This window comes from Ursus americanus, chromosome 11, assembly GCF_024610735.1.
Source record: "Ursus americanus isolate L20-20 chromosome 11, mUrsAme1.1.p, whole genome shotgun sequence".
Lineage (NCBI taxonomy): Eukaryota > Metazoa > Chordata > Mammalia > Carnivora > Ursidae > Ursus > Ursus americanus.
Window position 1 is genome coordinate 51,238,153 of NC_142137.1, and position 27,699 is coordinate 51,265,851.

A 27,699-nucleotide genomic window follows, 5' to 3' on the forward strand; every position below is an offset into this window, starting at 1 on the left:
TAATTGTGGAGAAGAGTTTAGATGTAAAAGATTTTTGCCAAAAAGAAGGCACTACCTATCCTATTTGGTGGCATGAGGCTTCACTTGGTTTTGTAAGACTATATGTAAGCTACCTGGAGAGCAGAGACACCCTGATCTTTGTAACTTTAGTATAATGGCTAAGGGCACAGGCTCTGCAACCAGACTGCCGGAATGCTAGTTATTTGGTAAGACCTTAGGCAAGTTACTTAACCTGTGTGTCAGTTTCATCATCTATAACACGAGATTAATAATGCCTAGATCATAGGATTGTTGTGAAGATGTTAAGGAGTTAATACACGTAAAGAGCGTTCTGAGCAGAGCTGGCACATCAAAAGAGCTTGATAGATGTTAGGGATTATTATTAGTGTTACCCAGTGCCTCCTCCGTATTCGCAGGTGCTGAAGAAGTACTTGCTGAAAGAGTATTAGTGCTTCGTGGTAGAAAGTTAAAATATAATTTAAATTCCATATCCTAAGTAGGTATTTTTTATAAATATTATTATTGAAAGGTCCCAAAATCAACGTTACTTTTATAAAAATTCTGGTTTTCCACATATAGTTAAAAAAAAAAGTTATGACATTCATGACCTTTTAAGCAAATGCTATAAAATGAAACTTGCTAGGAATATTTAAGGGAAAATGAAACTACTGGAATCAGAATTTGGAAGGGACTCCACTCCTCGGCGTGAATGATCACACTACAATTTTACTTAGAATGAAGATGGGTTTTAGAATTGAGCTGCTTTTATTTATGAACTGATATTAAGGGAATATAAATACTCTTAATCTGACAGTGCTTTTAAAAAATGACAAATGAATAAATGCAGCAAAAATTAGTGATTTCAAGAAAATGGAGCCTACTCTCTAAAAGGCTCTCTACTAGTAAATTCTTTTAAGGCTTAACTCTTTCCTCTAAAAAAAAAAACATTTAAATGGCTGTTTTATGATAAATGTGTTATAATGCCTCAGACACGGGTATCCGTGAACGCGTCCTAAAGCAGCAGCAAGTCCTTGAAACTGGCCAGTTACTTCTCTGCTTTTTAACTGTCCAAAATTAACTAGTGTCACTTTAATCCAGTGCTTTTCAGCCTTTAAAATACATGGAAAGCATAGAAAGCTTAGAATTTTTTCCCTGAAAGTCAACAAGCTTTTAGATTGTAGCACTATAAAGGTGATATTAAAAACTACAAGGGAAAAAGTAACTTGTTCACGAAGGAAACTGCTCTACTGGCCTGGAACGGTGGTTTTCAATAGGAGTTCTACAGAGCAGTAAGGTTTAACAGCCTGGGGGCCTCAGGTAATCTCTTTCTAATCAGAGTGGCCCTACTTCCATTGTGTTCTATAATGGAGTTCCAAAGTGAGAGGGGCGCAGTGTATGCATCTCAGATTCCATTTTGCGTGCTGTGCTTGGTCTTACATGACTTTTCTCTAACGACTGCATTTAACAGTGAAATCATTCCATTTTGTATTGCATAGAACTAAATTATTATAAATAGCGTGGGTTGTAGAAAGTGCATTTTTCACGTGGAAAGCTGGATTAGTGACTTCTCGCACACCACTTCCAATGCTAAGATTCCAAATATATTATCACATACCTTGCTTACAGGAATGAGAAGGCAGTGTGATACAGTGGGCGCCATAGTTGACTGAATGTCAAAGTATCTGTGTTTAAAGCTTAGCTCTAGTCCCTCACTGGCTATGAGATATTTTGGCCAAGATATGCACCCCTTTGGGCCTTCATGTGTCTGCCCCATCTAACTCAAAAGGTGTTAGCAGGAATGAGTGCTGGAAAACAAACGATAGTATTTATTATGAAAAAGTACTTTGAAAACCTCAGTCACATAATTATAAACATTCATCACAGTCACATTGGGTATGTTCTCTCAACTGTACAGGCATACCAAAAAAGCTAGATGCTGAAATTACTCTGTCTGGAACTTCTTACCTTAAAACAGTTTAAGTTAGTAAAAGAAAAGGGAAGCTCTGCTAACCTCACTGCTCTGATTCAACTCTGGCCAAGTCTGGTTTAGTGACGGCATTGACGGAGACTTGCTTGGAGGTGCTTCTGCAGGAGAGCCTGAATAACCTACCTCACCTGGCTGATCCCCAACATCTGCAATTTAAAAATAGAGAAATTCTCTATAAACAATATATTTTAGTTTAGGAATATTTACTTATAAAAGAAAACCTAACAGAAGATTTTCCCAAGTAGTAATTTATAGTCTGACTTTCCTTGCCTTATGCTCCCCAAATAAACATTTTAACAATCAAACAATCGGGCAATACTTATTCCTGTTATTTATTGTCTACTTGAAACCACAGCTTTCCATGAAAATAAAATCTAGTGAGGCATAAATAGAAAAAAGAGTGTTGCACATAACAATAATACAATAGGGCACATGCTTTGCATCATTTTCTAATAATCTTATACCAGGTTCCCAAAGTGTATTTCATGGAATATTAATCATTAAGGTGCTTTTAAAAATTAGGCTTTCTGTTCAAATAAATGTGGGGGGATAGTCCAATTCCCTGTTGGACCCATGCATACTGTAATGTCCTAGAGCAAATAAACTTTATTTAAATCAGTTTTTTCCCCAACACAGACCTTTTTTAATCAAACAAAACCCTCCATATTCCCTTGGAATATAATTTGGGAACTGCTGATTTATAACTAATTCACTCACATTTTCTCTACAAATCTCTCCTGTTACCAAAAAGCAGCATCTATTGGCAAGGCAGACAGCAAAAGGAAAGGAAGAGTTCCAGGCGTGGGCAAAGAGCAAAGTGAATTAGCCAACTTTTATCATTACAACGTACAATTACATTACAATGTAAAAACAGAAGGAAGTAATGGTAACTGAATTCTCAATCCAATCTTCTTTTGCAAAGAGCAAAGTGAATTAGCCAACTTTTATCATAACAATGTACTATTACATTACAATGTAAAAACAGAAGGAAGTTAATCGCAACTAAATTCTCAATCCAATCTTCCCAAATTTTACATGGCTTGGAATACAATCCCAGTCTGGAAATCACATAAATTACCAAATTAACGGGGAATACCTAATCTTTTGAGACTCTGTATCAAAAATATGATTCTAAAATCCATCACTATCTCACTGTTTGACCATGGGCAAGTTGAATGAAACAGCACCTGAGTTTCTCCATCAGAAAGAAAGACATTTGCCATTAAATATTAGCACTGTACTTAAAATTCCTTAATAGATAGCCATATAATAATTCAGCAGTGTAAAGGTTTTTACCTTTCAATCTATTCCTAAGTAAATTCTTTACATTTTAGTGCTTAACACATCCTAGGACCTAATACATACTATGCACTCAAGTATTTATCTGAGTTCAAGTTCGCCTTCATTTTAAATTCATTCTCCTTTACTGTTATTTTCTTAAAACAAAAATTACCTGATATTTTGAAAAAGTTCTCAAAATTTCTCTTTGCCCTATTTGTGCTGCATGTCTATCTCAAAACATTTCCCCCATATACTTATCCTGACATAACTTCTTTATAGTCCTATCACACTGCGAGTTCTAATTTACAGTCCAGCATCATATCTGGATGAATTTTTGTTTTCTAAGATCAAGAACAGCTGCCCTTTTTTCTCAATCCTATCCCTTTCTCAGTAAATGTGTCAGAGTGGTATAGAACCAACATTTCCGATGATTTTCAATGAAGACTCAAAGCTCTTAGAGAAAGACTAATGAAAAAATTATTTATGATAAATAGCAGCAGCAACACCCTCATGGGGATAGCTTGTGGTTTTCAGTGTGAATGAAAATTATGGGCTTTTTTTCTATGATAACCAAGGGAAAGGAAGTTAAGAAAAGGAAGATAATGGCTATAAATTTGACTAGCTTACTGAAAGTGAAATGAAGGTGGTGAATGAAGAAATGTCTGTAAGCGATCCCCCAAAGCAGATATTCATATGAAGAAAAACAGAATTAAAATAGTATTGACTATACAGAACCACTAATTTTCAAAAGAACCTACTTAAAGTCAGACTGTATCAATTAAGTTTTAAATGTCACCTTAGGGCAAACTGGGCCCCTGGTCTGGCTTTCCAGACCTTCATCCTCCTGTCTTCTGCTTACAAATCTAGGATCAGATTGTACCCCGCCACCTCAGAGCAGTTCAGTTTGGGGTAGATTGCGGAAACCTCTTTGATTCACTGGTACAAAGTTGCAGTGGGTCCAGCCTCTTGAGGCTGAGAAGTAAAATGTTATTTACCCAAATAAATACACTTCATCATTAGGCTAAGAGTTATTTTCCTAGAGTTGCAGTTCTCAAATTGTGGTTCATGGACTCCTGAGGGTCCCCAAGACTCTTTGGGGGGGGGGTCTGAAACATCAAAATGGTTTTTGTAATGATAATAATGCTTTTTTTCTGTGCTGGCACCTACAATGATGATGCAAAAGCAAGAGTGGGTAAAACGGCGGGCTTATCAGCAACAATCAAGGCAGTGGCACCAAAATATGTTAGTCGTGCTATTCTTCACCCCACATACTCCAGTTAAAATAAACAAACATGCATGGCAACTTCACTGAGGAATGCTCACAATTATCACAGTAAAAATTATTTTTATTAAACCTCAACCCTGAAAACATACCTTCTTAATACTTTGTACGGAAAAATGGGGAAATATATATAAAGCATCCTGCTTCGCATCAAGGACCATGGTTGTCTGAAGGAAAGGTACCTGTGTGATTCAGTTGTCAGCTGAACAGGCCACTTTTTTTCTTGAAAGAACAGCTGATAAACTATAATTATTCAGACTTGGGTATTAGGCAGGCATTTTCTCAAAAATGAATTTAGTGAGCCTGTCATTTTAAGGAAACCAACTGTCTTCAGTACTTGTCATAAATGACAAAGTTTGAGCTTTCAGCAAAAATAAGAATTTTGGGGAATGTGTATCTATATCTATGTCTGTACTCTCAAGAGCTTCCCAATACTTCTTTGAGAAGATAGGTTATATTAACAAATCTGTTTTTTGGTATTTTATAATAAAACGTCCCAACATTTCAAAGATTTGTATAACTCAATGAACTGGTATTTTACAAACAGTCAATGCACTATGTTACAAAATCATGCATGGAGTAAAAGATTCATTCAAAGTGTATTCAAAGTGCAAGACAGACCCATGGATTTTAATGTAACAATATAAACAGTTTATTAATATGGTTTCACCTTTCACAATGCAATCAACCTTTAAGAAATTACCATTTGTTGAGTTTGGGGGTAATACCAAAGAATATCTGTAATTATCTGAAAACAGTCCTCCCTTTTACCATTGAGGCCACATCGTCTTCGTGTACTAGGGACAGGCAACCTTTTTCTACAAAGGGCCAGAAAGCAAATATTTTAGGCTTTGCAGGCTGCCTGTCTAGTCTCTGCTGCCACTATTCGACTGTTGCAGTGCAAAAGAAGCCATCAATAATTCGGGAAGGAATGAGCTTATTGTGTTCCAATAAAATTTCATTTATGGAAACTAAAATTTGAACTTCATAGAATTTTCATGTGTCATGAAATACTGTTTTATCCCCCCAGTGATTAAGAACAACACAACTATCACCACTCTGTTTGTGGGCTGTACAAAGGGGACTGATTTGGTTCTCAGCACTTAGTCTGCCAATTCCTGATACACTTCAAAAAAATAACGTACCTAACAACTGAATGCAGAAGCAAATATGAGAATCCAGCTATCTTCTATTAACTGAGATATTGAAGAGATTTGCAAAGATGTAAACAATGTCACCCTTTTTGTAATGATTTTTTTTTTAATTTTGGAGAACCGTTATTTTCCTAAAAATATCCATGTTAATATGTAAAAGGTTTACTATTATTACTTTAAAATAAAGCATATAATTTATCAGTTTTAATTTCTAATAGGGTAACTATTTTTTTAAACAGGGTAACTATTGACAGATCTAGTAAACAGAGACTCTTTGTGGTCCACAATAATTTTTAAGAATGTAAAAGGGTCCTAAGACTTCAAGTTTGAAAAATCACTGTCCTAGAAAATCCAAAGATTATTTCTGGAATAAATTCACAAAATTACACATGGCTTCTTTCCTGCTTCATATACACAACAACAAAGGGTAGTAGAAAAAGAACAAATCACCTATATTCTAGAAAGGTAATGTCCTCATAGTCTTGAGTCCGAGGAAAAGAACCAGGTGTGTAAATAAACTGCACCTCCTTCAACCTGGCTCCCTATAATCTCCAACAAAGAGCTTCATGCCCACCCACAAAAGTTAGTCTTTGAGACTGTATCCTTATGGAGGCAGGGGTGTAGTTTTACTCTTACCTGATGCAGTGTTCCAACCTAGCCTCCTGCTGGAACACTGTGTCAACCCTGCCTCCCTCCTGATGGTTCTGCTCTGCCCCTGACATCAGCAGAGCATCAGGGCTGAAAAAGAAGAGCATGAGCCTAAATTATTTGTTAACGTAAACCCCGAAAGGGCTTTTATGCAAAAAGTTATCTCCATGTATAAAAGTGTGTCTGAAGACACAACCCGGTGTGATCACACTGACATACTGTCAATCTACATTTAAAGTTAGAAATGACAATATTAAGAGTGTAAACTGCATTTTTAGGATCACACTATAAAATAATAACACCGTCAGTAGTTTTCATCCTTCTGGCCTCCGAAGATTCTGAAAAGTTGCCAGATTCAGTTTAGTACAGTGTACCTGAACAACCGCTTTCCTAAAGAGCATCAACTCTACTCTAGGTTTATTTTTTCAGTATTACCCTGAACATGCTAGCATTGTTTCAAAAATGACTGCCAGCTATTATTAATCTTATAGAAATATATACACTCCCTAAAGTCCTATGGTTTAAAACTTATTTTGCTTTCAAGTAGCAAAATACATCTAGGAAGAATTCTTCAATCAGGAAGCCTCAGTCAAAGTTGCAAACTCATTTAACAGCTTTGTAAAAGCAAAAGCAACTACAAGTTTTACTTGAAATGTGAATACTATGCTTGCCCAAAAAAGTTCTTAAAATAAAAAATAAACAGATGTGGATAAATTTTAAGTTTTCAAGGAAAACTACTAATGGTACCTTTTTCACTCATACTCCAAAGACAGGGATAAGCAGGGGTGCCTGGGTGGCTCACTCAGTTAAGCATCTGCCTTCGGTTCAGGGGCTCAGGTCATGATCTCGGGGTCCTGAGACAGAGCCCTGGGTTGGGCTCCCTGCTCAGCAGGGAATCAAGCACTACCTCTCCTCTCCCCTTCCCACCCTCGTGCTTTCTCTCTCTCTCTCCCTCTCTCATGCACTCGCTATCTCTCTCTCAAATAAATAAACAAAATCTTTAAAAAAAAAAAAAAAAGATCGGGATAAGCAATGAAAATTCAAAAAGAAATTAAAGAATTTAAAATATGCTTTGTTCTGAATGGTATCATATCCATCAAAAAACTACATTCTATTTGCAAAATTAATTTTAATTTTCAACGCTCCACAAAATGGAAACTTATTGAGTAAGCAGAACTTCATACACTCTACATAGAAGTTTCTCAGTTTTTTTTTTCAAGGATTTTTTTTAAGTGAAGATAAAAATGTGTGCAACAAGGTTTGAAAGAAACAAAGCATTCACCCAAAATCCTAATTAAACTCTAGCCTGTTGACTTTTTTTTTTTTTTTTTTTTTTGCAGTACTGGTCAGCATTTTATAGGAACTATTATTTGGCTTAGCTACTATACTTTAAAGATTATTACCTACAGACAGGAGGTCCTCATTATCCAAGTACAGCTAAAAATGGAAGAAGCCCACTTAATGTTAATCCACTTGAGATAACTAGAATTTCATAATGAAAAATAATTAGGGCTTTGTTTTCAAAACTTACACAGAAAATTGTAAAAATGAGTATAAAGACCAAAGAATAAAAGATGTTACAATTTCGGGGTGTAATTTGATGGCAAAATTAATAAAAACAAGAATTCAATCAGTGAGCGTTTACAGAGGACCTAAACATAAACACAGTAAATAAAGATACAATATTGAGCAAGATGACAAAGCTCCCATTTATTTCCATGGAGTTCTCTTTCTAACAGAGGAAGACAGATGTTCTTCACTTCGCTTTTGAGTTTCACAGCACAATTGTAAAGACAAAATACAAAATTTGTCCTTTTTACAAAAAATAATTAAAAGTATCAGTAGTTATTCCCAAGGACTATTATGAATCCCCTGATATGTAAACCATAATCTTTTAAAGCCCCTATTGGGTTATCCTTGTAAGAATTTTCTCCTTCAAATATTACCTAGTCTTGTTAATGTCTTTGCCAGGAATTTGAGGAGTTCTAATTATTCTGACCAATTTCATTAAATGGTGCATTTTTGCCAATATTTCTAATTGTCCTGATTTGTCAGTTACAACACCCAACTATCTGGAAAGAAATGACACCAGTGTTAAGAAAGTATATGTGTGTGCGGGGCATGGGGGGGGAAGTGGAGGGGGCTGTGGTGCTTGAAGCAATTCCTTAAGTGTAAAGTTGATGATGAATATTAGTAGGACTATTTTCATTATTTTTCCTCTGCAACTAAAGGCACTTGGGACAGTGAATTTTCAAAAATAAAGACTTAGAATTCTTTATATAAAATAAAGTTGTGTGTTTTTTTTTGTTTGTTTTGTTTTTTTACAGTATTTTTTTTTTAAGATTTTATTTATTTATTCGACAGAGATAGAGACAGCCAGCGAGAGAGGGAACACAAGCAGGGGGAGTGGGAGAGGAAGAAGCAGGCTCACAGCAGAAGAGCCTGATGTGGGGCTCGATCCCAGATCGCCGGGATCACGCCCTGAGCCGAAGGCAGATGCTTAACCGCTGTGCCACCCAGGCGCCCCTACAGTACTGTTTTAAAGGTAAGGTCAAGGGGCGCCTGGGTGGCTCAGTCATTAAGCGTCTGCCTTCGACTCAGGGCGTGATCCCAGGGTCCTGGGATCAAGCCCTGCATCAGGCTCCCTACTCTGCTGGGAGCCTGCTTCTTCCTCTCCCACTCCCCCTGCTTGTGTTCCCTCTCTCGCTGGCTGTCTCTCTGTCAAATAAATAAAAAAAAATTTAAAAAATAAATAAAGGTAAGGTCAAAAAACTACCCAAAATCCATTATTAAGACACTGGTTAAATTAAGGCACATCTATATTATGGAATACACTGCATGATAAAGAATGTTACAGCCCTATATGTGATAGAGTATAAAGATGTTCAACACTATAAAAAAAACAACAACAAGGATGTATAATGTGATTGTACTTGGTAAAAACAGTTAAGTGCATGTGTTATTTGTGTTGGCTTTTCTATGTTAAAAGTTTCCAGATGAATAGAAAACTCAACAGTGATTTAGCATCAAGCTAGTCTCAAGTATGGATTTTTGGTAAACTATTCATAAAAAGTCTATGGCTTTTAAAAATATTCCTATTACAAGTACTGCTAGGAGTTTGGGGATCCATGCTATGCACCATATCAGCAACAATGAAACATCCTCAAATTTACTGTGTGAAGAAGTGATGATGGAGGAGCAGACAGAATAGGGAACAATTCCTCTCCAGCTCTGAGCATCTCAAGCAGATATTACTGAATAGCTCATGAGTGGTGTGTTATGAAGACAGGAAACAGTTTTAAAAACAAGTAGCTCGGCCTAATTTAGTCATTTCAAAAATGTGAACGCCCACTTATATACTCAGTTTGCACCCTGCTAGGTGCTGAGATATAATGAACAAGACTGATTCAGTTACTACCCACCTTGGATCCTCTGGGCTTGTTTAAGAGAGAGAGATTTACCAAATAATCACAAAAGCTATATGTCAAATAGTAACTGTGCTCCAAAGAAGAAACTCTGTGGATTGAGTTGAAGGTGTACAGCATCGCAGTATGTTTGGTTTTGTCCGTTTAAGATAGAGTGTTGTGGTTGGTTAGCAGGTCACTTTGATCTTTTTTTTTTTTTTTTTAAGTAGATAACCATTCTTAGAAGATGAACATTCTTCCCTGAATAACAGCTTCAGAAAGGTGTTTCCACAGATGAATTTTTGTATGTTTTTGGTAAGACAATAAAAACAAAATTTCCCTTTGTATTTACTCTAGCTGCCAAATTCAGTGCTGATGTTAAATATTAAGTATTTTAATTCAGGCCCAAATAAGCACTCTGCCTATGATCACTAGTCATTCTGTTTTATCTATGTAATCCTGTAAACCTGGTCAAATAATTTTGGAAAAATTACATATGTCCCCAAGCCATGTTTGCATGCCTACAGAAAGCCTAGCTTGGTTGCTCCAATGTCTAAAACTTCTAAAGTGAACTTCTAAAAACACAGCTATTTTAAATTATTTTTGTGGATACTGATGGATCTATAGCGTCAAGCAACAATTTCTATATCCAAAGGACTTTGTGTACTATGAATCTCAAGCTTATTAGAGGTAGGTGAAAAAAGATTAATCAGTTTCTCCCACCCCAAAATTAACAGAATTCTACATTTATCATTTATAAGTAGGCAAAGCAGACCTGAATTTAATATTGTGTAGCCAAACGTTTATAATAAATTTGATCAGAAAACCATATAATATCATGTTGGAATGGGAAAAAACTATTTGATTCTTTGAAACCTTTAAAATTATAATTAGAGCAATTGTACAGATAAATACAGGCAAAAAAAAAAAGGGGGGGGTCTCTTTGTTAAACAGATTAAACAGGTGTAAAAAAACAAATGCCCAAAAAAGAAATTCTTCATTCATGAGCCTTAAAATTCAGGCAGTAGATCAAGTTTATGAAGAACCAGAATTCATTTAAATTAAAAACAAAAAATAACAGGGTGCCCAGGTGGCTCAGTCAGTTAAAGCGGCTGCCTTTGGCCCAGGTCATGATCTTAGGGTACTGGGATAGAGCCCAGGAGCCCAGGCATCTGGCTTCCTGTTCAGCGGGGACTCTGCTTCTCCTTCTCCCTTTGCCCCCCCCCCATGCACTCTCTCTCTCAAATATATAAAATCTTTAAAAACAAAACAAAACAAACAAAAAAGAAATTCCACTGACGACATGCAATAATCTGATTAACCAATCTGAATGCAACAGATAAAAGGTTCAGACAAGTCTATAGAGAATAACGCAACAGAATAAACTTAACTTATTTTCTTGTATTAGTATGCCATCAGTTTTCAAAGAATTAAAGTCACAGAAAAATTCCAGAAACAAGGCCCAATTTTTAAAACAATATACCAAGTATGTAACTACTAAATTTCTTCCCCCTTTGGCTACTACCAAATAAGCTAGACAAAATTCTTTTGTTTCTTAATTAGGTAAATCAAAGTACTGTGAAGCAAAATTACCAACAAAAATACTTAGCTTTCAACTAAAGTTAGAAGTTACCTAATAACTACCTGAAATGATCAAGAAAATCCTAGGATTCTCATAGGATAAGGTTTCTAAAAAACATAATATCAATGCTAAAGTTTTTAATCAATGTATTCGTTGATAAAAGGTCAGTGTACAATTCAGGTCCTGAAGCATGAATGGCATCAAATCCACATTTCAGGTGGAGAAACAGAAGGAAAAAATAGAATAAATGGTCAGAACTTGCCCAAGGTCACAGGAATAATTAGCAAAACTACAAGCAGACTCAGATTCCTAACACCAAGGATACCGTTCTCTTCGTGACATTAATAACATGCCTATGATTTCTTCTGTATAATTTAGGCAACAAGGTCAGATCATGTGCCTTTCTGGGTTAAACAGACACTGCCTAGTAGATAAATGCCCTTTTGAGAGCCAAATTCTGTTTTAACTTTTCTTTTAAAAGTATAAAATTCCTTCCATCATAACATCCAAAAGAAAACTGAGATAAGAAAACTGAAAACAATAATTAAGTTTTAATTAGGTTCATTAAGAATTTAACATTAAGATTTCCTTTTATTCATTCTGAATTTTACTCATTTCTTTACCCCTTACATTCTTGTTTCCTTTGAAAGAAAGCTACCAGTAAATACTTACAAAAGCATTCTTGTAAACATGATAACAAAAATAGCACCATCTATAATCAAACACAAAATTTCCGGATTTTTTTAGGGTCAGAAGAAAAGAGTTGGGCTTTTGAAAGGAAAATGCTTGCAGATTGCATTGGTCTTATGATAAACCAAGCATTGTCCTTCAATAAAATAAGATGTACTCAATGGAAAAATGTTGATAATGCGGACAGGCTACCTTGCCCACCCCAGAGAATATATAATGCAATTAAAGGGGTGGCAAAATAACCAGATACTGTGAAACACTCTTAAAATTTCAGCGAGTCAAAAGTTAAAGTGAAATAGTAGCACACTCTATTTATCTCTTTCAAGTTGACTAAACAGGGAATGCCTGGGTGGCTCAGTCAGTTAAGCGTCTGCCTTCGGCTCAGGTACATGATCCCAGGTTCCAGGATCAAGTCCCGCATCGGGCTCCCTGCTCAGCAGAGAGCCTGCCTCTCCCTCTGCCTGCTGCTCCCACTGCTTATACTCTCTCTGTCTCTCTCTCTGACAAATAGATAAATCAAATCTTTAAAAAAATAAAAATAAACCTACTAAAATTGACTAAATAAAACGAACCATTAATCCAAGTTCAGTATATTCTGATGGCAAATCTACTTGCTCTTGATGAAATGTCTATGTTCTTAAGTTTTAACAACTATCTTGATTTTGCTTTAAGAATCATGTTGGGGAGCTGGGATGGCTTAGTCAGTTGAGCTTCCGACTCCTAGTTTTGGTTCAGGTCATGATCCTGGGGTCATGGGACCGGCCCTTCAATGGGCTCTGCGGTCACCACAGAATCTGCTTGAGATTCTCCCTCTCCCCCAACTCACACTCTACCCTTCTCTCTCTCTCAAATAAATAAATAAATAAATAAAATCTTAAAAAAAAAGAATCAAGTGCTATGTTTATCAAGGCCTGCAACCAGGTCCCTTCAGCTCCCAATCTTACCTGCTGAGTCCTCCAAATCAATCAGTTTGGGCATTAGGCTTTCAGGGAGTTTTTCTGGTAAGTCATAGCCATTCTTCCTAGCAACTACCAGATGAAAAGCAGCACAAAACTCATCCAGTGTCAATGCTCCATCTTTATCAAAGTCTGAAAGTTCCCTAGAAGACAAACTTACTATAAATATAATCATCTGCTTTGGATCCCTTTATGTCCCAAAAAGAAGAAAAAGAAACTTTTCCAAAAAAGTGCAATCAGTAATTTTAAAAATCCCATAGATGGGAAGAAGTATAATAAAGCAAATACAGCAAAACAACTGCAGAATCTAGGCAGTGGGCATATGGGTGTTGTGTTCAAGGCACAATTCCTTAAACTTTTCTGAATACTTGAAATTCTTAGAATAAAAGGCTAAAAAAACAGCCTAAATAAATAAGATCACCAAAAAATGACCTTTAATCCATATGCATTTTTAAGTAAAAGAATTTAGCTTAAAGGCAGGCCTATTTAATAAGTCACCGAAATTTTTAAAACCTTTTGTTTTTATTGTTACCAAAGGTCTACATGTATCCACTTTAAAGCACCCAATAGAATTACAAGGCTTGATAAACACACACACACACACACACACACACACACACACACACACAAACCCAGCAGCCCCCCATTCTTCCACTTTCTAGATGCAGAAGCAAACACTTTTGTATTTAACATCTTACACTATAAATAGTATGTACATATTGCTAGTTCTTGTTTTTTCAATTTAGGCATTATGTATCTTCCTTCTACTATAGCACTCCATGCTACTAAAACCCCTACTAATGAAATAACTGAAAGTAGAAAAAACATTTATGTTTATCTGATAATTGTTTTTCAAAAGTAATTTGTGATTATAATTTGTCTTGACTGACTAATTCCAACTATGTAGCAGCTATCCTGAGCCCTGGTTTGGATTTCAGTGGGAGCTCAGCACTGTTCTTCAGCTCATGGCTTAGTACAGGTATAGGTATAGCTAATGGTGTAGGTAATATGTAATAGGTATAAGCTTGTTAAAATCCAAATGGGGTACACATAACCATGGATGAACCAGCTAGCTTTTATTCCATGCATTATGCTAGCAACAAGAAATAGCAGATACAGCTTAAAGAATTTTAGCACTTTTTAAAGAACTACTGTACTGGCATCACTTATTTCTTTTCCAGAGAGTGAGACAGAAGCTGACCATTGTAAGGCAATACTGAGTTCTTTGAGAACATTCTTGAAAAGGTTACTCTAATAGTTTATTTTTTAAGGTTCGAAAATCTACCTGCTGGAAACTCCTTTAAAACAACCCGTATTACCCAACTGATGTGATATACACCACACTTACCAAATGTGAGAAAGTTCAAGAATAGGAAGTTTTGATTTTGTAAAAAACTCTTTAGCTGCAGATCCTGAAATATTAAAACAGTGTTGTTTAATGTTATTCTGAACTTACAGATCCAAGAATAAAATGTGAGGTTAAGAGTCTTAAGACTTTTTTCATTGGGAAAAAGGTAACCTTAACATATCTGTATGTCATGTTTTTGTCTCCAGTGATTATAAACTCTTTTTAGACAAACAATTTGAGAATTATCTTTTATAATCTCTGACCAATAAAACCATGTCTTTGAAATTATTAAATTGAGACTCTGTCCTGTCCCATCCAGAAGAATTTCTGTTTTTAACAACTCACCTGGAATAAATCCGTTTAGATCAGGCTGAATGGTTTTAAACTGATTTACATAATACTGTCTTTGTTCATCTGTTATTTTCCAGGGATCATCGTAACTACTGGATTGCCTACGAATTTCATTGGCAGTTGTAGCTGATGCTACAGTTCGTACTGTTGTCTGGTCCTGTAATGAAACATTTTTTTCCTCAGTACAGTATCTATCTATATGATTATACGGACCAAGATTGCTAGGTTACTCATCTTTGAAATTAAAACTTACTTTTTGTGGATGTTTAAAATATAAGAAGTCTTCACAAAGTCATCAGAAAACCACATATTTGTTATAATCAGGTTACTGAATGTTTCTGCACAATGATTATATAAGTGCGTAGAATGATAGCAATATGTAAGCAACAGAAAGTTATGAAAAATGTGCTAAGAAAGCCAAGCAAATATATTCCCAGGGGCAGAAAACTTTCAAAACTTCATTGAATAATTGGAAAGAAAATCAGCCAAAACTTTTAGTGAAACATTCCAATGATAACAGACTTTAAGACACAGAGCAGAGTTCCAGGTTCTATAAAAGAGTGAACTTGCATTTACAAAATTCACAATAGCAAAATAAAAAAAAAAAAATGACTGCAGCAATACTCTGAATGAAGCAAATAAAAATGCAATACCAATAAAATGTCACACCTGGACAGAAGCAGGATGCATGGTTAAAAGAGTACTGGTTGGTGGAGTATCTGCAAAACTGACCCAAGTTTCTTGTGGTGGAGGTGGAGAATGCCCTGACCACACTGCGTCACCAGCAGAAGAGCCTAAAAGGAGAACGGGTACACATGCTGGCTCACTTTTGGAGAGAAAACAGTTACCAGGTTTTTACAATAACTCCCCATACACATATTATAAATGTTTTCTTTTGAACTCTAACTTCGAAGAAATGTTAACGATTTCCAAAGTGAATCTCTTCTGTCAACTTAAAATTATACCTCATTTAAATCTTTTAAATTGTTAGTGTGCTTTCCTTGTCAATACTGGAACAATATAATATATCCCTTATATTCCGGGAAATCATTATTTATTCGTTTCACCTTCAGAGAATCTGGTACCTATAAACTTTTGTCTAAGCATCATATGTTAAGTAAATGCAATTACCATTGTTCAAAGTGACATAACTGCTTACAAACTTTCATAGTTGGCTTTTGCTTCTAATTAAGGTACTTAACTTATAATTAAAAATTGCCTTGGAAGCAACTCTTAAAGGAATATTATCAAGTTTCCTTCAATTTCCTTAATAAATGTCACTTCTAAAGAATTTCAAAATACCTGATTGTGCTTCACCAAAGGGAGACCAAAACGGCCCAGGTCCTGCAAGAGGCCTCTCGCTATTTCCCCCACTGGGGTGACGGCTGTGCTTCCTCCAAGTGTGTGGAGAAGTTGGTGGGGACTGCTGGGGTGAAACTACCGGGGATGCAGGTTCCTAGAAAGGGCATTATTAAGACTTAAATTTTTTTAAGGTAACATTTTCATTAATAAGGCACTTAACAAATGCTTTAGTGTAAACGTCTACACAGGCCATCAACTGATAACATGTTAGATACATGATTACCTGCTGATCTGCAGAAGTACGAGGCTGGACAGTATCATGGCTTACAGATCCCTTTTTCACTTGTCCCCTGCCAGGTGGTGGGGGAATTACACCAGAATAAGACCCTTGATTTTCAGAATCTGAAGAATATGAGGCTGCGTGGCGAGATTCCTGTTCATTCTTTGAAGCAACAAATCTTGGCAGAGGAAGGTCCTTTACTGTTAACCACAGAAATAATTATTACTTTAAAATGAAAAAGAGCACACATTAAAACTGAAATATGAATTAGATATTAGAAAGAATTTTTACAAAAATGGATACAAAAACAGACACGTATGTTTATCACTACATTTAGACCACCTCCCTTAGACTGTTTAGGGAGACTCTAACCTAAACACTAAACTGTCCTTCTAAAGGCAGTAACAATAGCTATAATAAATGTCCTGTCTGGCTCTATGCTTGCAACTGAGGCAACGAGATGCCAAGGTCACTGACAGTTAGTAACCGACAGAATCTGAACTCCGGTCAGTCTGACCTGAGAGCCTAGACTATTTCTTTTCTACTCATACTGATTCTCTTAAGATGTTAGAGCTATAAGTAAAGCAGAGACTATGTCACTAGATCGAGACTAGATTAATCTAGACATTTCATGGCACAAATTCCTGAAAATATTTTACTGTTCCCCTACCAACATCACAGTACAAGGCATGATAGCTATTCACTTTAGTCTGGCTTGTGACATTTCTACAGGGAGATATCCTACATTCAAGTAAACAGAAGAAAGAAGACCAAGAACTTCTTTGAAGGTCAATCACAGCTCATACTTTTAGACTAGACAACACACACAGGAACAGAATTTTTAACAGAAAGTACACTTCCCTCCACTATGACTATCTGCATCTCTCTTCAATCTTCATACTAAAGAGGGGAAATACTAAGCTTATTCAGTATTTATGTAAAAGAAATCAAAATTACCTGAAAAGAATGTAAACTCTCAATTCTAGAAAGAATGATGTGTGGCAAAACAGAGGTCCACAATGAAAACCTCACACTGACTAATAAATTGAACTTGCTGCTTAAAACTATTTATAAAAATTCTAACATTACAGAAAACCTCAAGTTTTCTCTTTCCTCTTTTCCCTATGACAACCACAGAACTCTCTGTATTTAAGTGCCTACCTTTATAAAATTTCCACTGACTTCAGTGTCAATAAGCCTCCCAATTGTAGAAAAACTAATTATCCTAGGTGACACGTATAAGATAGTCAAATGTCTGTACATAGGTTTTAGTCTGCCAATATTTTAACATTGTCTCTATCAATCAGAAAGTTTTAGTTAACTTTCTAATTTCAAATGCACGGCTTTCCCAAACAAAAAACCCACAAAGTATTATGTAGTTTTATACTTACTAGAAAAGAAGAATATAAGGAAGGCATATAAGAAGGTGGTCAGTCACTACAATTCATTTACTTTGATAAAATTAATCACCTAAACTCTTTCTAAGCAACTTTTAATGAATTAATTCTGAAAAATCACCACTTTTTAACAATTTTTGTATTATCATCAAATACATATTAAGTACACAGATATCATAATGGGTTTAAGAAAGATATTTTTCTAATACTCACAAATGAAAAAAGCATGGTAATGAGAATAAAGTCATGACACTTAAGGTCACAAAAACCACTAAAATATCATGAAGACTCAACAATTCTACTGACTTTATTTCATTTGTGATCAGAAGTCTATTTTCATTTCCACTACTAATGTATTCCATATTTACCTGTATTTATACTTTCCACTCTTAAAGGGAAACCAGACTGGGCAACAGCTACAAGTTTCAAAGCGATATAGAACTGACTTCTTCCAAAATAACCAAGCCTTGTTGCACCACAAAGCTCCATAATCTACAAAAGAACACAATGTTAATATTAAGTTTTATGACAATAATTCTCTAAATAAGCAGGTATTTAACTTCTATTTATAACTTCTCCAAAATACATAGCTGACACACGGTTTATTACACTCAACTGATGATGAATTTCCTCAGGTTTTCAGGTTAATAATTCTGAAAATAAAAAGGCACTGACCTTATAATAAGAAGGTTATGGTTCTCCTACTTAGTAAAATCCATGTGATAAGGCAACTTTATTTTATTAGAATAACTATTTTTTCTTAAGAGTTCTATTTTACAGAAACAAAGTACCATCCACTTTCCATAAACACTGTGCATTACAACAGGGCCAAAAGTTCCTGCAACTAATAGACTATTATACAGCCATTTAAAGTAATAGTCATAAAATGACATATTAAGTGAAAAAAGGCAGGATACATAATTTTAACCACATAAACACAAATTTGAAAAAGAACAGATATATACAAATCTATCAGGAATTTTGTTAAGGGAGATCAAGAGTAGGGTTTTTCCTCTTATTTCTCAGATTGTACTTAATGTGGCTATACTACTTTCCCTTAAAACAATTTTTGTTTGCTTTGTGTTTTTAAAGCACGAAGGTCTTCAAGGATCTGCACCTATCATTCCAGTCATTTGACAAGTATTTCTAGACTGGCTACAACAAGTATGTATGAGACTACAAAAGAGAATTTTCAGTTATGAGATTAAATTACAACTCCAAAAGCTGGAGTAATGTCTACTGTACAGACATTGTAATCTTAAAATTAAATAAACACCAAGTATCCTTGTCTCACCTTCTCAAAAGATACAAATTCCTGTAGAAAGGGAGCATATTTGTCTATTTTCTTTTTCCTGAAACACTCAAAAGATTAGGGTACCTAGATGTTATGGTAATAATTCACAAGTATTTACTAGAATTGCAAAAAAAGCACCCCCCACCAGTTAAGCAATGTACCACAGTCACAATAACCACTTGTTTACACGCACCAGAGAAGACAACAGTAATTTTTTTATGTGATTGATCAGCAATGGAGGAAGTTCCTTACTCTGCCACTAAGGGGCACCACTTCAGTGTAAATGTAAAACGGCAGGGAGGCTAAAGAGGCCAGGTTCACGTTAGGGAACTAGGAGGAAAATGAGGGCAAGAGTTAAGAAGGCCATATAGCCTTGAAAGATACGCAGGCACTTTGTTATGCTTACTGTCCTTTCCCACGATTCTTTTCTGCCCACTTGGCACCCTGTAAAAAGGATCATTACACATCTTAGATACTTTTGCTTACAAAACAAATCTAAAACATCTAAAATATGCCCTGGATCTACATTTGATAAAAGGAAGACCTCAAAAGAAATCTCAGATAGTTGGTTTGTTTACCCTTGTTATATGCGTTTCAGGTATCAGTCAGGAGGAAATGCCCAGGGAACAGGAAGAAATGCAGAGAGGGTGTTCAGAAGAAGGGAGCATGCTGTGGAGATGTGCTCCACACCTGGGAACCAGACAACAGGTGATTGCTGAAGCTGAGGGAGTAAAAGAGACTGTCTGCAAGCCCAGAGCAGGAAAAGGGAACTCTGGAACACCAAAACCTAAGGACAAGTATAAAAAGGAGCCCATGAAAGAAGCAGTGGGGGAAAAGTACCAGCAGAAGGAGGAAATCAAGGGTGTAAAGAGGTTCTGGAAGGTGGGAGTAAGCCTTAAAGAAAATCATTACTGCACATACAAATTCATGTACAAAGGTGTTCACAGTAAGAAGCAACCTAAACTTAACACAAGAACAAAATAGGTACAGCTGATTATGAAATAACTATATAATGAGAAACCCATACATTTAAAACTCACTGCTTACAGTATTGTTATGAAAACAAAAAGCAAGATACAAAGCAGGGTATATGTAAGTATAATCCCAATTTTATTAAGATATGTACATATAAATGGTAGTGAATATGCCAGTGATTATTTCTGGGTACTGAGATTAAGGGATATTTCTACGTTTTCTTCACGTGGGTCTGTATTTACTACCAAAAATATTTTATATTATTTAGTCAGAAAACTGATAAATAATACCCAAACAAATGAATTAGTGGAGCTAAATAAAAAAGGAAAGAAAACACACTCTATATTTTGCAATTAGGAGGTTTTTGCTGCTTGAGCGCTAGTTGAGATGCAGTAGAGTAAAATCTCATTTGCAATGGATTAAGGAATAAACATGAGGAATATAAGTGGAAAGAAAGGTTAGAATGCTTGGTTCTCAAAGAAAGTAAGTTTAGAAGGGTAATCTTGTTTCTCCTAAGTCTCAGAGCTAGTCCGTGGAAGAACTGGCTCAAGAAGCCAGGTCCTTTGATTCCAAACCCAAAGCTCTTTCCAAGGGGCTGGGGCTGGGGGGGGGGGGGGGGAGTTGCACAGGTGGAGAGGAGAAAAGCACGGAGGAATACTATCTTTCTACTGTTTCAGACATAACAAAATTTTAAGCTACCCTGTCAGGAAAGGGGAATGAGGTTCTGAAAAGGGAGATCAAAGAGCTCAAAGGCAAAATATTTGCAGTTATTTCTCTATAACTAATCCTGGCTACATCACCTACAAAACTCACTTTGTGGCCCAAGTCAGGTATATGTGTCACTGATGACTATCTTTCCAAGCTACCCCAATTAGGCCGCAAGCCCTTGAAAGCAGCAGAGGAGGAAAGGAGCTGTAACATACAAACTTATAATAACGATCCCTGATGAAACAGTATCAGGAGGTCTGATTTATCATCACAATCTTAGGAATTAGACAAAATTTGTCTCAAAAGAAATATTTGGAATAATTCCTAGAAGCAGAGCACTGGACCAAAGTATACATATACTTAAAAATGCATTTGCTATTGCCAAATGCCTTTCAAAAAGGCTACTGAAATTTATTCTCCCACTATCAATATGAGAGTGTTTCTTTTTCATCTTTTCTCCAGTACCTGAAAAGGCCACTCACACACTTACATGTAGTTTTTCGACTGCCTGTATTACACAGTTTCATATAGCTATTCCTTACTTCAGCTTTTATAATATTCAAATACGTGATACAGGGGCACCCAGGTGGCTCAGCTGGTTAAGCGTCTGCCCTCAGCTCAGGTCATGATCTCAGGGTCCTGGGATCCACCTGCATCAGCCTCCCTGCTAGGCGAGGAGCCTGCTTCTCCCTCTCCCTCTCCCCTCCCACCTCCGTGCTCTCTCTCGTTCTCTCTCTCAAATAAAATCTTTTAAAAATAAATAATAAAATAAATAAATAAATATCTGATAGAGTTATGAGCCCAGCCCTCAATGTTTTTTTCTTGTTTAGAATTTTCTGGACTGTTCTCATATTATTTATTCTTCCAAATAATCTTTAGAATTATTTACCAAAACAAATTGAGATTTTAACTGGAATGGCAATTTATTTTTAATCTTTTTCCTAACTTTAACAAGATCACTTCTAGTGTTTTACCATTAAGCATGATACTGGCTAACACTGTGCAACACCTCTGTTATGTTAAGAAACTATTCATCTATGGGGAGTCTGGGTGGCTCAGTCGGTTAAGCATCCAACTCTTGATATCGACTCAGGTCATTTCAGCTCAGGTCATAAGATCGAGCCTCAGGTTGGGGCTTTGCGCTGGGTGTGGAGCCTACTTAAGATTCTCTCTCCCTCTCCCTCTGCCCCTACCTCCACTCATGCGTGTGCTCTCTCTTTCTCAATGAACGAATGAATGAAAGATTTTTAAAAAGAAAGAAAACTATTCAGCTAGTTCCACTGGTCTAAGAGTTTTATTTGGGGTTTTGTGTTTTCAAAAACCACAAATACACATTAATTTTATTGTGTGCACTTTTGGGCAGAAAACTAAAAGACTGTAATTCTTCTCCCTGGCCTATTAATATTCATAATTCTATTAATAGAATTCCTAACATCAAGCCATCCTTTGATTCCTAAAGTGAATTCCATCTAGTCATGGTGTATATTACTGTTTCAAATAATATTTATAAAATTTGAACCACAATCTTAAAATGATGAGGCTCAAAAAACCACACACACAAAAAAAAACCCCAAGACCCCTATATCTGAAAGGTTTGGAAATGGTGCTATGTTGGCTTTGTAAACACAACTAACAAGTTTTACTTTTTTTCTCTCTGCTCCGAAATACTTTAAATAGATTTGGAACTGCACATTCCATAAAGATTTGGAAGAATTTACCTATGGCTTGGGCTGAGCAATATCTCTGATGTGTGTCTCAGTTTCTTCCAGGTCAGGTGGAATAAACTAGGTTGTCTATCTCTAAAACGTTTGATTAAAAAAAAAAAAAGTTTGATAATTTCCTAGAAAATCATTTATCACCTCCAAATTTTGAAATTTATTAGTTCAGCATTATTCAAAGTGGTCTCACTCTTTTAATTGCCTCTCTATGGTAACTTCCTCTTAGTGTAAATTATGCATATTTGTGAGCACACTTGCACAGCTGCCTAATATTGAGAATCACTTAAAGCCCTTGTTAGGATATGGATTCCCAGACCTATTCCATTAGATTGTAACTGGCCTAGGAAACCCAGGGTCAGCTAGTGTTGCTGGTATATTACCAACAGCTACCGAAAACCATTAAGCTTTACTTTCGTAACAGTATAAGATTTACATGTTCATGGTAAAAGAAATAAAATGGTGCTTAAGGATATGGAATTAAAAGTTCCTACAATCCCCATCAGAATAACAATTCTTTTCTTATGTTCCTTCCATCTTTTCCACATGTATGCAAACATATGAGCACACATACTTAACATATACTTTTTACACATATAGAGTCATACTGTATATGACTTTTACAAAGAATATTACTTGAAGATCTTTTTATATCAGCATAGGTCTCTTTCATTTTTTTTACATAGCATTCCATGCATGGACATACCTATTGCAAATTAACCAATTCCCTACTGATGGACACTTAGGTTTTTCCAGCTTTCTGTTACAAATAATGCCATAAACATTCCCATGCATGTATCTTTGAGCACTTGAAGAACTGTAGGACAAATTTCTAGAAATGGAATACACTTTAAAATGTAACATAGTCAAGTACTCCAAAAAAACTTTGAATGACTATACCATCTTACTGACCAGCAAAGAATTGTGGGTATGTGGTCTGAGACAGAAGAGAGAGAGGCCAAAAGTTTTCATTAATTTTATTGGCTCCACAAGGATATCAATCCTAAATAAGTCAGTATTGACTTTTTTCCTGAATGCTCTGTTCCACAATACTTATCAAAAAGCCGCTAACTTCCAGGAAGAAAAGATAAACTAGATAATACTGCATTTTAATACCTATAGAGATCAATGTGGTTAGGGAATCATTCTGTATCTTTTATATAGTACTTGAGCAAGTTATATTACTTTACTCTGTCTGAGTTTCCTCCTATGTAAACTGCAGAAAATAATATACTACCTCTTATGATTGCTCTGAGCATTCAATGAGGCTGTATTTAATAAAACACAAAAGTGTCTGGTCCACGATATAATTATTACTTTTTATTTACTACCCTGATCATAATGTATTATATTCAGAGACTTCAGAGACAAAGTCATTCTTGAAAACCACATTCTCCTGAGAGCCAAGAATTAATGCCTTTAAGCCCCAAAGTGGGTTTTATTATAATTTTTGATGAAAAGTCTTCTAAAACATAGGATGCTTTCAAGCCTTCCTAAGTATTCTGAAGTTCTTATTTAAGATAATACACTGAGCACAGGAAATTACCTCCTCTCCCTTCAGGAATCTTATTAAAATGATAGTAAGGGAATAAATCCACAAAAATAAATAAGAGAAGGGGAAACAATGAGCAGGCAGGAAATCTCAACAAATGTTAGCAATCAGAAAGCAAATGGAATCATGCCTAATAAAGGAGGTGGACGAAATCAGTGCCAAGAATACCTATGGAGAAGAATCCATTTGCCCTGCAAAATCCAGGGACTCACCTAGAAATGCCAGGTATGACTAAGGGTGAGATTGGGACAGAGATGAAGATCCCTATCTCTACAGCTGCTAAAAGAATATTAGCAACCAGACTTTACCCTCCAAATATAAACAAACAAAAAACTGGAAGTTATGTCTCTAAAGAAAGAAATGTAGGGAAGTACTAGGTCAGCTGATATGGACAGGGGTTGTTGCCCCAGAGAAAAGCTCCTGTTTCTAGCATTTAGCAATCCAGTAAGAGTCAGCATCTGACCCACTCCTCCCAAAGGAAGGCAGCCTTTTAAGGAGCTAAATGCAAGAACACAGAGCTCAGTTATTCTATTGTTGCGTTAAATATAAACAGGTTACCAAAGATCAACAAGCAGCGGAGGAAAACCTACATAATGGAAGAAAACTGTCAAATTTAAAAAGAGGAAAAAACTCTGAGGGAAAGATATAATTCAGGAAAGAAAGAGCACTTAAAAATACTCTAGTGAGCATCCTCTGACAGATTTAACACAGTAATGCATCCATAAAACAAGAACAGGATACTATGAAAAAGGAATAACCAAAGAACAAGATGTCTGGAAATACACAAAGTTCAATGGAAATACTAGAAGATAGAGAAAATTTTCTCCAGAAGTAGGAAGGGGCAAGGTAAATCAGAAAATATGAGAGAAAAACAGAGAATTAATTTGGAAGGCCAAAATTTTTATTAAAATGAGGTCTACAAAAAATGCAGAGAAAATAGGAGAGTAATAATTATAGAACAAGAGATTTTCCCCAAATCTAAAGACACAAGCTTTCATATTGAGAGAGTCTACTGTGAGCTCAACACAATGGGTTAAAGAATTTCTAAACACATTACTGTGGAGCTTCAGAACAGCAAGGATAAAACAAAGATCCTAACAGCATCCAGAATATGTGTACGGGAAGTGGAGAAGGGGGAGAGGTACTGATCACTAACAAGAAATACTAAATGGACAAAAGTCAGACTTCTCATCAGTAACACTGAATCAGAAAACAATAAAGCAACACCCTCAACGTTCTAAGAATAAATTACTTTCAACCTAGAATTATATATCCAAACTAGCAAGAAGATGATGGAAAGAACAGACACATCCGTAGATGCAGATCTAAAAAAAGTTTATCTTCTATGAACTCTTTATTGAGAAAATACTTTAGGATGTTATTCAGCGAAATTTAGAGACAGAGAATCCAGAAAAAAGCAGATATGCACCAAGAAAGCAGGGAAATAAGGCTGCAGGATGACAGCTATGCAAATGACCTGGAGAGCAACCAGTCCAGATTGGAGCAAAATGACAGAAAGTTCCAGGAAGATTTCAGAAAAAATAAAAATTTATTAAAAAATAAAGAGGGGGCGCCTGGGTGGCACAGCAGTTAAGCGTCTGCCTTCGGCTCAGGGCGTGATCCCGGCGTTGTGGGATCGAGCCCCACATCAGGCTCCTCTGCTATGAGCCTGCTTTTTCCTCTCCCACTCCCCCTGCTTGTGTTCCCTCTTTCGCTGGCTGTCTCTCTCTGTCAAATAAATAAATAAAATCTTTAAAAAAAAATAAAATAAAAATAAAGAGGAAGGAATGGATACAAAGGCAAACAGTGCTTACAAATAAAAAGATAACTGAGAAAGTTTGGTAAGGGAAATGGGTGGCTCAGTCAGTTTAAGTGTCAACCTTTGGCTCAAGTCGTGATCCCACGGTCCTGGGATGGAGCCCCGGTCAGGCTCCCTGCTTGGCAGGGAACCTGCTTCTCCCTCCCCCTCTGCCTGCCCCTCCCCTTGCTTTTGTGCTCTCTCTATCAAATGAATAAATAAAATCTTAAAAAAAAAAAAGAATCATAGTATATATCAAAGTACTGGATCTGCAGTAAAAATATTTATATCTTCATAATGTCAACACACTCCGCTTTTCAACTTTTAAATTCAATCTAAAGTCAGAACATATTAAACAATTAAGAATTATGGTTTTAGAACAAGATATAAATGTTCTCAATACTAAATATGTAAAAATATAGCTAACAAGTTCAAAGAGAGAAGGATGAGAAAGCTGAAGGAAAGAGGCATGGACTTCTGGTTTTTGGTCTAGTACATGAGAAGCTTAGAAGTCAACACTATGTCCTAACAAGCAACAAGCCGAACAAACTGAAAAACCAAGAACTCTTCTTAGATCTGTAAGAAAAGTCAGGTCACAGAGCAAACTGCTGCCCCTGAAACTGGAGACCAACAGAAGGCAAATGCAGAGAATCACAACATGCTGCAGGTGAAACCCATCAGCATCAACCTCCTTGAAACCAGGAGGAGAGGAAATTGTTGCTCTTTTCATAAAGCCCTTACAACCCCTGATTTTTTTAATCCTATGCAGATATTATTTTGATGAAAACCAAAAGAATATATTTTTGAAAGATCTAATAAGCAGACTCATATTTTCAACAATATAGATTTTATAAACAAATTAATATACTGTACTATATTGCGGTTATATATTCAGAACCCCTAAGAAAAAGTGGAATGTTTTTCTTCACCTAATGGACTAATGCTATTCACGGTTTTTGTTTTATTCTGTTCTTTTTAATGATTTGTGACTTTTTCCTTGTTGCCAAGCTCTTTCTTTTACTCTGTCAGCTGCCTTTCTAGTTGCTGGCCTTCTGCCTTGCACGCCATGGCTTAGAAATAGAACGAACCTTTTAAAACTGTATAAAAACAAGAATAAACAGTTCTTTAATAGTAACTCAAAGAGCTCGCCAAAGAGCAAAGTACATGAGTATTATTTTTTTACTTCCAGATACACAAATAAAGTGGTGGTGGTACATTTGTTGGTAGGGGAGGAGCGTTAACATTTATTGAGAACACATAATGTTAACCACAGTCCTAATTACTCAAAGTGTTCCCATCTAATCCTAAAAATAATGTGGCAGAATTGGTATTATTATCATTTTACAGAGGAAGAAAGAATCAGACTGGCCAAGTAACTAAGGCCAGAGGGCCCAAAGGGCAGAACTATAATTCAAAGTTATACCTTTAATCTTCCACCAAGACATGCTATACATTGTCCTTTTCCCAGGATAATGATGGCTTCCTCAGGGCAAGTACCCTCACTAGCTTCTAGAGCATGTCTTATAGCCCAGAGTGCCTAGAATACCATGACAACAAAAGAGTAGTTTAAATGTGCAAGTGACGCTCTTTAATCCTAGGCTCAGAACATGAGGTACAGGAATGCTAACAACAATAAAGGTGTATAGAAGTTATTCCTTATTTGAAATGAAAAAAGATCAAAGTAGATGCCAAATTACTAGTTGAGCTTGAATCCATGAGCTGAATTACAAAATATAAGAACTCAGAAAAACAGAATGAGGACTATATTGAAACTACATAATATGGAGATGCATCCTTAGCAAGCTATCTATATTCTCCCCAAGATGAAATTTTATGCATGTTTAATACAGTGGACTCTTGAACAACACAGGGGTTAGGTAGCCAAACCTCCGTGCAAAAATACACTTGAACTTCTGACTTCCTAAAAACTTAACTAAAAATCTACTGTTGACCAGAAGCCTTACCAAAAACATAAAGTCAATTAACACATATTTT

At 36.0% G+C, this 27,699-nt stretch overlaps 1 protein-coding gene across 5 annotated transcripts in view; it reads right to left on the bottom strand.

The window, feature by feature from the left end:
* REPS1 (RALBP1 associated Eps domain containing 1) overlaps window positions 1-27,699 on the bottom strand; it is an 81,160-nt gene that overhangs the window by 21,547 nt on the left and 31,914 nt on the right. For 4 of the 5 annotated variants that reach the window (XM_045814701.2, XM_045814699.2, XM_045814704.2 and 1 more), the window contains exons 2-9: window positions 18,031-18,154; window positions 16,269-16,465; window positions 15,986-16,139; window positions 15,353-15,477; window positions 14,678-14,840; window positions 14,333-14,396; window positions 12,973-13,127; window positions 2,012-2,133 (exon numbers count right to left, since the gene is read on the bottom strand). In XM_045814701.2, the coding sequence (XP_045670657.1) occupies window positions 2,012-2,133; window positions 12,973-13,127; window positions 14,333-14,396; window positions 14,678-14,840; window positions 15,353-15,477; window positions 15,986-16,139; window positions 16,269-16,465; window positions 18,031-18,154 (1,104 nt within the window). The remainder of the gene's footprint in view (window positions 1-2,011; window positions 2,134-12,972; window positions 13,128-14,332; window positions 14,397-14,677; window positions 14,841-15,352; window positions 15,478-15,985; window positions 16,140-16,268; window positions 16,466-18,030; window positions 18,155-27,699) is intronic. The other variant, XM_045814702.2, reaches the window with a different exon arrangement.